At 41.6% G+C, this 14060-nt stretch overlaps 1 protein-coding gene across 2 annotated transcripts in view; it reads right to left on the bottom strand.

The window, feature by feature from the left end:
• Nucleotides 1-14060, bottom strand: part of ALG9 (ALG9, alpha-1,2-mannosyltransferase) — a 113251-nt gene that overhangs the window by 73482 nt on the left and 25709 nt on the right. For both annotated transcript variants that reach the window (XM_027563781.1, XM_027563782.1), the window contains exons 7-8: nt 11740-11827; nt 11452-11557 (exon numbers count right to left, since the gene is read on the bottom strand). In XM_027563781.1, the coding sequence (XP_027419582.1) occupies nt 11452-11557; nt 11740-11827 (194 nt within the window). The remainder of the gene's footprint in view (nt 1-11451; nt 11558-11739; nt 11828-14060) is intronic.

The raw sequence follows: 14060 nt of genomic DNA, 5'->3' as shown, positions 1-14060 counted from the left end.
AAGGGGGTCACCCTTCACATCATCTACTACAGATGCTTAAACATCAACAGATAAAAGCCTTTCTCTTTGATCCTTGCTAATATATGCTTTTTCAAGGAAAGTCCTCTAGTGTTTTCCTCTTTACCACAACTTACTATGCCCTCCTGTTAGGGCTGTCTACTTTTTTTTTTTTTTAATTTGTTTATTTTAAGGCTGTCTACCTTTTAACCAAGGTATACTGTACGCTGAGATGTGGAACCAAAAGCATTAACTTGGTAAACTCAATTATTTTTATGTGTTAGAACCTCATAGATCAAGTTCATAGCGAGGCCGTGAACATTTCGTAATAGACTGTTACTTCCCTGAAGGATCGGGTAGAGACTAGGGAATAAGTCAAGATTTGGGAAGGTTCAAGTGACATGAGTCTTAAAAACAAGGGCAAAAGGGGACAAGGAATCGTGAATTCTGCTAACCAGTGTCCTCCCCTACCTGATGAGGCATCTACCTTATAAGAGTAAAAACCTGTATCTCTTTCAGGGAGACACTCAACACTGCTCTCAGAAATTATCAAAAGTGAACTATGTATTGTAGAAAAAAATATGTCAGAATGACAAGCTAAGCATTTAACTCGTGCAAAACGTGAGGTGAAAGGAAGCTGGAAGCAGGGTGCAGGGGGGCTCACCTATCTCCCTTTTCACGGAAAGTGCCTCAATCCCTTTCATTCAAATGAGCTCAAGGGAGCTTTGTCAGAGACTAAAAGAAGAAGGGATAATGTTTATTGTTCCATCGACTGAATGAAGGGGAACTACTTTATAGGCCTACAGTTTTACAGAACTCTAGGAACTAAATTATAATAAATCATCCTTATAAATGTCAAATTTGCACCACCAAGAGGAAAAATCCACCAAGGTTCAACACAAATGATTAACAAAACAAAGAAGGCTCCAGAACAGGTCATGCTAGTGGGTGACCTTAAGCACGCCTCCAAAGCCTCCTCTGGGGCTTCATCCTCTGCTGCTGCAGGACTGGAAAGCCGTGGGCCTTCTGACCAAGGGCTCTATCCTTTACCTTCTGAAATCTCCCGTCCTGTGGCCTGACAGATTTGATAAGACAGACACGCACGGATCATATCCTAAGCTCCCAGCAGCATCCCTGAGCAGACCTGCTGTCGTTCTTGAGAGAAGAGCACTTCTTACACCCATCCTCCCACACCTGTCCTCCCACGCTTCTCCCAGGCCTGTGTTCTCATCAGAGAGCACAGCTCTTCACACAAAAATACTCAACCTCAACATCTGAGAACTTGAAATGTTACAAGGGGAAGAGGCCAAATCAGTGCCAAGCCTAGTCACTTTCGTTTTTGCAACACGAAATTTCACCTCTTTATCTTTGACCCCATAGAGACATTTCACCTACAACTTTGCAACTTCCATGTCTACACTACTCTAAATTTCCTAAGCATTGAGTATTCTTGACCTCATCCAAGTAATTGTGAAAAACTGCCTCTGTCCCCTGGCTTCAAAAGTCAAGAGTCAGTCCAGGTCCGGAATGTGTCATTAATAAATGCTATTTGGCCAAAAAAAGGATAGAAAGGCCCCTTTGAAAACCAGGAACAATAGAGAGAATAAATATTTACAGATATTCCTCAATCTATGATGGGGTTAAGTCCTGATAAACCCATCATAGACTAAAAACATCGTAAGTCAAAAACACATTTAATACACCTAACATACCAAACACTGTAACTCAGCCTAGCCTACCTCTAACAAGGTCAGAACACTTACATTAGCCTACAGTTGGGCAAAAGTCACCTAATACCAAGCCTGTTTTATAAGACAGTGTTGGCGGTCTCATGTAATTTACTAGCTACAGTACTGAAAATGAAAAACAGAACGGTTGTCTGGATAAAGAATGGCTGTGAGAGCTTCCACGGTTTACCCTCATGACGAGTGGCTGACGGGAAGTGTAGCTCACTGCCAGTGCCCAGCATCACGAGAGATACCTTATCGACTACTGGAAAAAGATCAAAATTCAAAGTATAGTTTCTACGGAATATGTATTGCTTGCACACCATCATAAAGTCAAAAAAAATCATAAGTTGAAGCACCATAAGTTGGGGTGGGTTCTAAGCAGCTTCAGTCGTGTCCAACTCTTTGTGACCCCATGGACTGTACCCCACCAGGCTCCTAGGACCGTGGGATTCTCCAGGCAAGAACACTGGAGTGGGTAGCCATGCCCTCCTCCAGGGGATCTTCCCAACTCAGGGATCGAACCTGCGTCTCTTATGTCTCCTGCATTGGCAGGTGGGATCTGTACCACTAGCCCCACCTGGGAAGCCCCATAAGTTGGGGACCACCTGTGTATAATTACAATCACAATGGAGAGATTGACATTATCTTGCTTACACCTGTGTAGTTCTTACCTAAAATTGGCTAATGCTGTAAAACGGCCTTAAGTTTTTTAAAACGAACTCAATATTCAATCTTTTTGGCTCCGAAGTTCGACATTTGACATTCTGTTCTTCTGCAGTGTGTCCACCTAGTGTCTTCCTGGCAAACTCCTACTCTTCCTTCCAGCTCAGCTCAAAGACCACCCCCTCTAAGAAGTCTTTCCTGACACCAACAGATGAACTTGCTCCTTCAATTCCCTGACTATCATTCTACTGCTGCACATAACACATTGGACTATAATTAATTATTCATGTGTCTGCAGCCTTATCAGACAGCAAATTCTATGAGGAGCATAATCAATGATCAAAAGCAACTGATTGAATGTTTCTTTAACTGAACTCATTTATCCATTCATTCAAGAAGTATTTATAGGCTTATTAGGTTCTTATACTTAAGAAAGTGAAGTGAAAGTTTTTCACTTTCATGCACTGGAGAAGGAAATGGCAACCCACTCCAGTTTTCTTGCCTGGAGAATCCCAGCGACAGAGGAGCCTAGTAGGCTGCCATCTATGGGGTTGCACAGAGTCGGACACGACTGAAGCGACTTAGCGGGAGCATACTTAAGAAAACACTAAGAGTTGTATGCAAAAACTATCAGCATAAAGCACTTAATCTAAAATTTTCAGATTAAAAAACTAGGTGCCACAGCTAACAAAGCACTTGAGGTGGGAGACTCTTTAAAAATAGCTGAAATATGCCCAAAAGTGCCAAACAAGTGAAAGAGTTTCCATGACAAAGACATGCTGTCTGTTTGACAACTGTACAGCAGCAAAGCATCTCTTAAAACATAAGTCTTAGGACTTCCCTGGTGGTCTGGTAATTAAGAATTCACCTTGCAGTGCAGGGGACGAGGGTTTAATCCCTGGTGGGGGAATAAAGATCTCACATGCCAAGACTATACTTTCGGGGATCATGTCTCTGCAATCTACAGATTCAGTGTAATCTCTATCAAATTACCAATGGCATTTTTCACAGAACTAGAACAAAAAATTTCACAATTCGTATGGAAACACAAAAGACCCCGAATAGCCAAAGCAGTCTTGAGAAAGAAGAATGGAGCTGGAGGAATCAACCTTCCTGACTTCAGATTAAACTACAAAGCTACAGTCATCAAGACAGTATGGTACTGGCCCAAAACCAGAAATACAGACCAATGGAACAACACAGAAAGCACAGAAATAAACCCTTGCACCTATGGGTACCTTATTTTTGACAAAGGAGGCAAGAATATACAATGGGGCAAAGACAGCCTCTTCAATAAACGGTGCTAGGAAAACTGGACAGCTACATGAAAGAATGAAATTAGAATAAAAGAATAGAAATAGAAATAGAAAAAAAGAATAAAAGAATGAAATTAGAACACTTCCTAACCCCATACACAAAGATAAATTCAAAATGGATAAAAGACCTAAATGTAAGACCAGAAACTATAAAACTCTTAGAGGAAAACATAGGCAGAACACTCGACATAAATCAAAGCAAGATCCTCTGTGACCCATCTCCTAGAGTAATGGAAATAAAAACAAAAGTAAACAAGTGGGACCTGATTAAACTTAAAAGCTTTTGCACAGCAAAGGAAACTATAAGCAAGGTGAAAAGACAAGCCTCAGGATGGTAGAAAGTAATAGCAAATGAAACAACTGACAAAGGATTAATTTCCAAAATATACAAGTAGTTCATACAACTCAATACCAGGAAAACAAACGACTCAATCAAATAGTGGGAAAAAGACCTAAACAGACATTTCTCCAAAGAAGACATACAGATGGCAAACAAACACATGAAAAGATGTTCAACATCACTAATTATTAGAGAAATCCAAATAAAAACTACAATGAGATATCACCTCACACAGGTCAGTATGGCCACCATCAAAAGTCTACAAACAATAAATGCTGGAGAGGGTGTGGAGAAAAGGGAACTCTCTTGCACTGTTGGTGGGAATGTGAACTGATACAGCCACTATGGAAGACGGTATGGAGATTCTTCAAAAAACTAGGAATAAAACCACCCTATTATCCAAAGAAATCCCACTCTTAGGTATACCCTGAGGAAAGCAAAAGTGAAAAAGACACACGTATCCCACTGTTCATTGCAGCACTATTTACAATAGTTAGAACAAGGAAACAACCTAGATGCCCATCGACAGATGAATGGATAAAGAAGTTGCAGTACATATACACAATGGAATATTACTCAGCCATAAAAAGGAATGAATTTGAGTCAGTTCTGATGAGGTGGATGAACCTAGAACCTATTATACAGAGTGAAGTGAGTAACAAAGAGAAAGATAAATATCATATTTTAACACACATATATGGAATCTAAAAAAGTGGTACTGAAGAGTTTATTTACAGGGCAGCAAAGAAGAAACAGACATAGAGAACAGACTTATGGGCATAGGGAGAGGGGAGGAGAGGGTGAGATGTGTGGAAAGAGTAACATGGAAACTTACATTACCATATGTAAAATAGATAGCCAATGGGAATTTGCTGTATGTCTCAAGAAACTCAAACAGGGGCACTGTATCAATCTAGAGAGGTGGGATGGGGTGGGAGATGGGAGGGAGGTTCAAAAGAGAGGGGATATATGTGTACCTGTGTTGAGGTTTGACAGAAAACAAAATTCTGTAAAGCAATTAATCTTCAATAAAAAAATAAATAAAATTTAAAAAAAGATCTCACATGCCACGGAACAACTAGGTCTGCATGCCACAAATACTGAGTCTAAATGCTCCAGAGCCCACAGGCCACAACTAGAAAGTTCACGCTCTTCACAACTAGAGAGTCTATGCACCGCAACGAAAGATCCCACATGACATAACTAACACCCAACACAGCCAAGTAAACAAATACATATTTTTAAAAAGATTAGTCTTTCATATTTAGTGAATGGACTCAACAATTACAATAAAATTAGCTGACAGTGGTAAAGTACTACTTCACCTGGTCAAAGCTATGGTTTTTCCAGTAGTCGTGTATGGATGTGAGAGTTGGACTATAAAGAAAGCTGAGTGCTGAAGAATTGATGCTTTGAACTGTGGTGTTGGAGAAGACTCTTGAGAGTCCCTTGGACTGCAAGGAGATCCAACCAGTCAATGCTAAAGGAGATCAGTCCTGAGTGTTCATTGGAAGGATGGATGCTGAAGCTGAGACTCCAATACTTTGGCCACCTGATGCAAAGAACGGACTCATTTGAAAGGACCCTGATGCTGGGAAAGATTGAGGGCAGGAGGAGAAGGGGACGATAGAGGATGAGATAGTTGGATGGCATCACCGATGCAGCGGACATGAGTTTGAGTAAGCTCTGGGAGGTGGTGATGGACAGGGAAGCCTGGTGTGCTGAAGTCTACGGAGTTGCAAAGAGTTGGACACAGCTGAGTGACTGAACTGAACTGATTCTTTTTTATTTATTTTGGTTGCACTGGGTCTTTATTGCTGCACACAAGCTTTCCCTAGTTGCAGAGAGTGGGGGTTACTCTCTAGTTGCTATTCTCTAGGTGCGTGGGCTTCTCATGGAGCAGAGCACAGGCTCCAGGGCGCATGCACTCGAGCAGCGGTGGCTCACAGGCTCAGTAGCTGTGGCTTGCAGGCTCTAGAGCTCGGGCTCAGTAGCTGCTGCACCTGGTTTCGGTTGCTTCACGACCTGTGCAATCTTCACAGTTCAGGGCTCGAACCCATGCCTCCTAGCAGGCGGATTCCTATCCACCGTGCTAACAGAGGAGGTCCTACTTCTATTATTCTTAACTTGTACGAAGACAATCCCAACCTAGCACACAACAGGCCTGAACAAAATAGTTCTAGGATATGATTGCGATCCGGGCACTGATGCAATCTGAGGGGTATTCCAGAACGTGCTCATTCTTTCATTCACGCATGAGAAATCTTTACTAAAGACCTAGAATACAGAAAGACTACCAACTCCTAGGTGGAATAAATATTCTCTGCAAGCCTGCTAAAGCAAAATGGCATTAACATGGAAATCAGACACCCTTGAAGATTTGTCAAATCCAAAGATGAGAAAAAAGCAAAAAAATTCTACCACCAAAGAGCACCCCCGAAAGTCTAGCTGGCTGCACATCAGTCCTGTGGATGCCCACATGACAGTTCTCTAGGGAAGCCCGTGGCTCAGTGGTAAGGAATCCACCTGTAGTATAGGAGACGTGGGTCCAATCCCTGGGTCAGCAAGATCCCCTGGAGAAGGAAATGGCAACCTACTCCAGTATTCTTGCCTGGGAAATCCCACGGACAGAGGAACCTGATGGACTACAGTCTGTTGTTCTTCAGTCACTCATCCACGTCCAACTGTTTGTGACCCCGTGAACTGCAGCATGCCAGGCTTCCCGGTCCTTCACTGTCTCCCAGAGCTTGCTCAAACTCAGGTCCATTGAGTCGGTGATGCCATCCAACAATCTCATCCTTTGTCATTCCTTTCTCCTGTCCTCAATCTTTCCCAGCATCAAGGTCTTTTCCCAATGAGTCAGCTCTTCGCATCACATGGCCAAAGTACTGGAGCTTCAGCCTCAGCATCAGTCCCTCCAATGAATGTTCAGGATTAATTTCCTTTAGGATTGACTGCTTAGATAACCTTATAGTCCAAGGGACTCTCAAGAGTCTTTTCCAACACCACAGTTCAAAAGCATTAATTCCTCAGCGTTCAACCTTATTTATGGTCCAACTATCACATCCATACATGACTACTGGAAAAATCATAGCATGATTATACAAACCTTTGGCAGCAAAGTAATGTCTCTGTTTTTTAATATGCTGTCTAGGTTGGTCGTAGTTTTTCTTCCAGGGAGGAAGCATCTTTGAATTTCATGGCTGCAGTCACCATCTGCAGTGATTTTGGAGCCCAAGAAAATAAAGCCTTTCATTGTTTGCATAGCTTCCCCATCTATTTGCCATGAAGTGATGGGACTGGATGCCATGATCTTAGCTTTCTGAATGTTAAGTTTTAAGCTTTTTCACTCTCTTTCACCTTTATCAAGAGGCTCTTTAGCTCCTCTTCACTTTCTGCCGTAAGGGTGGTGTCATCTGCATATCTGAGGTTATTGATTTTTCTCCCAGAAATCTTGATTCCAGTTTGTGCTTCATCCAGTCCAGCATTTCTCATGATGTACTCTGCATATAAGTTAAATAAGCAGGGTGACAATATGCAGCCTTGACGTACTCCTTTCCCAATTTGGAACCAGTCCATTGTTCCATGCTCAGCTCTAACTGTTGTTTCTTCATCGGCATACAGGTTTCTCAAGAGGCAGGTCAGGCGGTCTTGTATTCCTATCTCTTGAAGAATTTTCCACAGTTTGTTGTAATCCACACAGTCAAAGGCTTTAGCATACTCAATGAACCAGAAGTAGATGTTTTTCTGGAATTTCCTTGCTTTTTCTAGGATCCAACAGATATTGGCAATTTGATCTCTGGTTCCTCTGCCTTTTCTAAATCCAGCTTGAACATCTGGAAGTTCTCGGTTCACGTACTGTTGAAGCCTAACTTGGAGGATTTTGAACATGACCTTGCTAACGTGAAATGAGTGAGATTATGCAGCAGTTTGAACATTCTTTGGCACTGCCCGCCTTTGGTATTGGAATGAAAACTGACCTTTTCCAGTCCTGTGGCCACTGCTGAGTTTTCCAAATTTGCTGGCATATTGAGTGCAGCCCTTTCACAGCATCATCTTTCAGGATTTGAAATAGCTCAGCTGGAATTCCATCACCTCCACTAGCTTTGCTCCTAGTGAGGCTTCCTAAGGCCCACTTGATTTCACATTTCAGGATGTCTGGCTCTAGGTGAGTGATCATACCATCATGATTATCTGGGTCATGATGATCTTTTTTGTATAGTTCCTCAGTGTATTCTTGCCACCTCTTCTTAATATCTTCTGCTTCTGTTAGGTCCATACCATTTCTGTCCTTTATTGAGCCCATCTTTGCATGAAATGTTCCCTTGGCATCTCTAATTTTCTTGAGGAGATCTCTAGTCTTTCCCATCCTATTGTTTCTATTTCTTTGCATTGATCACTTAGCAAGGCTTTCTCATTCTTGCTGTTATTTGGAACTCTGCATTCAGATGGGTATATCTTTCCTTTTCTCCTTTGCCTTTCACTTCTCTTCTTTTCTCAGCTATTTGTAAAGCCTCCTCAGATGACCATTTTGCCTTTTTTTCTTCTTGGGGAAGGTTTTCATCGCTGCCTCCTATACAATGTCATGAACCTCCATCCATAGTTCGTCAGGCACTCTTGTCTATCAGATCTAACCCCTTGAATCTATTTGTCACTTTCACTGTATAACCATAAGGGATTTGATTTAGGTCATACCTAAATGGCCTAGTGGTTTTCCCTACTTTCTTCAATTTAAGTCTGAATTTTGCAATAAGGAGTCCATGATCCGAGCCACAGTCAGCTCCCGGTCTTGTTTTTGCTGACTGTATAGAGCTTCTCCATCGTCGGCTGCAAAGAATATAATCAATCTGATTTCAGTATTGACCATCTGGTGATGTCCATGTGTAGAGTCATCTTTTGTGTTGTTGGAAGAGGGTGTCTGCTATGACCAGTGCATTGTCTTGTAAACTGTTAGCCTTTTCCCTGCTTCATTTTGTACTCCAAGGCCAAACTTGCCTGTTACTCCAGGTATCCCTTGATTTCCTACTTTTGCATTCCAGTCCCCTATGATGAAAAGGACATCTTTTTTTGGTATAACTGGCAAGTAACATCTGCCATCTTGGAGGTTACTCACTGGCTACAGTCCATGGGATCACAAAAGAGTAAGACACAACTTAGTGAGTGAACAACAATAATAATATGACAATAATTCCTTCTTTCCCAATAAAGCTTCTATCAGTAGGAAAGTGATCAATTCTTGGACATTCAACATACCAAAATCTGAACTGAAGCTAACCCAGGTTCACTAAAGCAGGTGGAACAGAGCCCCAAGGACTCTTCCCCACAAAACACTGGCTGAAATGAACAGCAGATGCCAACATCCAGGCAAAGACTGGCCACTGCTCTCTGGATCCCAAAACCTACTCACTGTTAAACCAGAAATATAAACTTAGGTCAGAATTTATTCTTTTTTCCCTACTCTATCAACATACTTATTTTTAGATGTAAAAACTTCACCAATCTAGAGGAATATACAAGTTACAAAACTTTCATAGGCTCTCACACAAAGTTTTACAAATAAGCAGTCAGAATACCAATATGTAATAACCCATTTAAAAGGTACAGAAGTCAATTTTTCAAAATTAAACTCAAATTAACACAATTTATTCACCCACATATAATGCACATTATGCTTCTAATAGGCTCCACGTAAACCAAGTTCTAATATCCAATCCGGATCCAGAAGTGAGTCCCCCTTTTATTGTCTTGTGGAATCAAGTAAAATTTTACGAGTAAACTAAAACAATGGGCAAATTAAAACCTGCAGCTCTCCCTAGATAAAGGGAGACCCCTAGAGGCAAAAGCTGAAAAAAATTCTCTCCATATCCTTAGGGATCTTAGAGGCACATCAAGAAGTCTGTCAAAATCCCTTCACTTCGCAATTATTCTCTATGCAGTTTGTAAATTCATTTTATTTTTAACCTACTACTTGTCATCTAAAACGACAATGTTCCCCAAATCCCAGGTGGTGGTTGTCCTGTCGCTAGGTTGTATCTGACTCTTTGCAACCCCATGGACTCTTGCTCAAGTAAATTTCACTCACACACTTATTCTAAATCTTATTCAATCTCTTGGTTCTGTTGGCAAAGTGGTAAAGAAAAATGAGCATGGGTTAAACTGATTAGAGAGACAGAGATAACATTGATGTGTTTCACACCAGAATATAAGATAATCACATACACAGAAAGATCTAAGATCTTCAAAAGATTAAGTCAGAAGAAACTATGCTTATTTAATGAGAAGTTATCTTATACAATGTTTACTGACTTGACTGATCTGATCAGAAAGATCTCTAGCTTATCCCTCTGTAGTGGTCACTAACTAAAATGCTCTCAGGCCTCCCTGCCCCCGCCAGCTACAAAAAAAAACAGGCTCCAGGGCTGGTTGGAAAAGGGAAAAAATAAAAGACTAGCGGAGAGAAAACCATCAGGCAAGGGGTGAAGACGGACAGAAACTGGAGAACCAACCCCAGACTGCTCCACCACAAGTGGCCAGACGTAAAGAACTTGCCTGCAGTTCAGGAGACCCGAGTTCAACCCCTGGGTGGGGAAGATCTCCTGGAGTAGGAAATGGCAACCCCTCCAGTATCCTTGCCTGGAGAATTCCATGGACAGAGGAGCCTGGCAGGCTGCAGTCCATGGGGTCACAAAGAGTCGGATACAACTTAGCAACTAAACCAGCACCAGACTAAAGGCATTCCCTTTTTTCCCCTCTTAATGCTAAGCTGGCCAGACTATCCACCCTCTCAAGCTGACCTCACCCTCATTTGCTACACTCTGTCTACAGATTTTGGGAACTTTCTCCCCTAATGCAAAATACTAAAGTAACACAAATTATTGGGTTGGCCAAAAGGTTCATTCAGGTTTTGGCCAACCCAACAAAAAAATGAAAAAGAAAAACCAAATGTGTACTTGTATAGAAAATGCCTGGAGGAATATTTTCCAAGGTGTTAACAATAGCTATCTGGGGATGATGAGATTATGAATGTTTTAATCTTCTTATTTTTGTTATATTCTTGATTTTCTAATGAGAAGAGAAGAAAGTAACTTAATTTTAAATAAGGAGCATCAAAAGCCAAGGCATGCCCGACAGAGTCCTTACCGCTCTGTAACTGAGAATAGGAGGCTGCAAGACTAAGAGGAAGCCAGAACTGAGTACCACGTTAATCAAGGAAAAATATTTAGTTGCCACATATCATCATTGTGCTGTGTTCAAACATCATTTATTTTTAAATAAGAAAAGAAGATTACCTTTTGTCTAAATAACAAAAGGCGATCTTTGATAAATGAGGCAACTGAATTAAAATTTCAAAGCTGAGGCCAATTAAACTATCTCCCAACGCTTCCCTCACTTCATACAGCCTTACCATAAAGATCAGGTCCATGAGGAGTAAAAACATTATACAAAACTATGTTGAGTGGTGCAATCACCAGCTTCCCATAATAGTAGCTGTCAATGCCCACCACAGGCACCTAAAACAGAGCAGAAAACAAAGCAATTGTAGAGTTTTGCTACAACTAGCATCCTCACAATGCTAACAGTATAGACTTCGGAATGAAAAACTGAATCAACTCCTAAGGCTCTCTTTTCCACCCACACCACAGGTTGCTTTTGTTAAAACTTTAGAACAAAATAACGTAAAAAGACAACTCACCAGAAACAGCACTAGAGCAACCAACGACCAATGAAAGAAACTCTTCCACCTTTGTTTCATGATCAGCAGATCAAAGGCAATAGGTAAACTATTTAACAGAGAAACAGAAAGTGGGGAGTTAAATACTCAGAATACGACTCAAACAGGACAGTTTCACACATAACTCATGCTGAATTGAGAATCAAATGTCTCTAGCAATTACTGTGAGGGAAGAAGGTGGTACAAGAAAGGGTGTCTTCTCAAAAATAAAAATGTGATCTCTTCAGAGGACTCATCAGAGGATGATGCATTCCACAGTGCACAAGAAATACAAATACTCAGCTTCAGAGTCAGCTCCATTTTATACGTATTTATGTGCAGTGGGCACTTACAATATATTAATCATAACTAAACGACCTTATTGTCCTACTCCCACCCTGCCAAATAAACACTTATTTCTCCCTTCCATGATTTATTAGCACTTTAGTAATAAAATAATATTACACACTTTCACTTCAATTCTGATATATCCCTTTCCAATGTGTAATATTGTTCCAATATACAATATGCACCCTTCTTCCTTTCACTTGAATTTCTCAGGCAAGTAGCATATGTGCGTTGCCTTCACTATTTCTTCCTTAAGGCCTAACGTCAAGTTATTAAGACTGATCTGAGGTCACCAGGAATTTCCTCTCTGCCAGACCCAGGATCTTTCCACAACCCCATCTCCCTTTGTCTTTCTGTTGCACTTGACACAAAGCATCTGTTCCTTCCTCTTTAGACTCCCTGGCTCCATGCTTTTTTCTGGGCTCTTCCCTAGTCCTCCTTTCAGGCTTTCTTCCCTATCCCATGGTGAGCCTTACCATGGTCCTAGCTCCCAAAGACAAGGTTCTACTTTTCTCTCTCTACACTCACTTTCTCAGCAGGTGCTTCAACTCCTGTTCCAGGAACAATCACTTTCATACTCATGACTTCTTAATCTAGGACACTAGTCAGAGCTTTACCCATGATCCAGTCACAGTGAGTTCCCTCCCACACCAATCTGTTTACTTACACCGAATCTACCCAGTGTCAACTGCAGGCTCTGCTCCGGCCTCCCCCACGAGATCTCTGCATTTACACGGCACTATCATTGCTATCATCTATTTGGCCGTGTCATGTGGACATCTCTCTATGATCTGAAATTCCACATTCTATTAACTAAATATTGCATTGACATTCCATTTTTTTTCTCCCCAACTAGTTACACTTCCATGAAAATGTTAGCTGCTCAGTTGTGTCTGACTCTGCGACACCATGGACTGTTGTCCACCAGGCTCCTGTCCGTGGAATTCGACAGGCGAGAATACTTTAGTGGGTTGCCATTCCCTTCTCCAGGGGATCTTCCCGATCCAGGGATTGAACCTGGTCTCCTGCAATGCAGGCACATTCTCTACCATCTGAACCCCCAGTCACATTTCCATAGCAGCTGCATTTCTCCTTTGATAAGTCAATAAATGAGAGCACAGTGCTGAGTAATTAACTGTGATCCCAATCACTAATCAAAACACCCAAACTCAGAGGTATTTGAGGAACTCACAATGTTGAATGTAGATCCAGTAAAAAGGAAAAGGAATGGAGAGACTGAAAAAAGGAGGATGGAGATGTAAAAATGAGGAAACCATAAGGCCTTGAGAGTCACATTAAAGTCTGGACACCATCACTAGAAAGGAATGAAGTACTGATATATATCATAACGTGGATGACTCTTGAAAACATGTGAAGTAAAAGAAGCCAGACACAGAAGACCATACTGTATGATTCTATTTATATAAAATCTCCAGAACAGGCACATGGAGTAGATTTTTGTGTCCAGAGACACAAAGTAGATTAATGGATGTCAATCTGCTGCTAAGCTGCTAAGTCACTTCAGTCGTGTCCGACTCTGTGCGACCCCATTGACGGCAGCCCAGCAGGCTCTGCCGTCCCTGGGATTCTCCAGGCAAGAACACTGGAGTGGGTTGCCATTTCCTTCTCCAATGCATAAGTGAAAAGCAAAAGTCGCTTTTCGACTTTTAAAGTCCGACTCTTAGCAACCCCATGGACTGCAGCCTACCAGGCTCCTCTGTCCATGGGATTTTCCAAGCAAGAGTACTGGAGTGGGGGGTCATTGCCCTCTCCGGATGTCAACCTAGACAGCATATTAAAAAGCAGAGACATTACTTTGCCAACAAAGGTCTGTCTAGTCAAGGCTATGCTTTTTCCAATGGTCATGTATGGATGTGAGAATTGGACTATAGAGAAAGCTGAGTGCCAAAGAATTGATGCTTTTGAACTGTGGTGTTGGAGAAGATTCTTGAGAG

The sequence above is a fragment of the Bos indicus x Bos taurus genome, chromosome 15 (genome assembly GCF_003369695.1).
Source record: "Bos indicus x Bos taurus breed Angus x Brahman F1 hybrid chromosome 15, Bos_hybrid_MaternalHap_v2.0, whole genome shotgun sequence".
NCBI classification, from domain to species: Eukaryota; Metazoa; Chordata; class Mammalia; order Artiodactyla; family Bovidae; genus Bos; species Bos indicus x Bos taurus.
The sequence above is the reverse complement of the archived record's forward strand: the minus strand, read 5'-3'. Positions and strand labels throughout refer to the sequence as shown.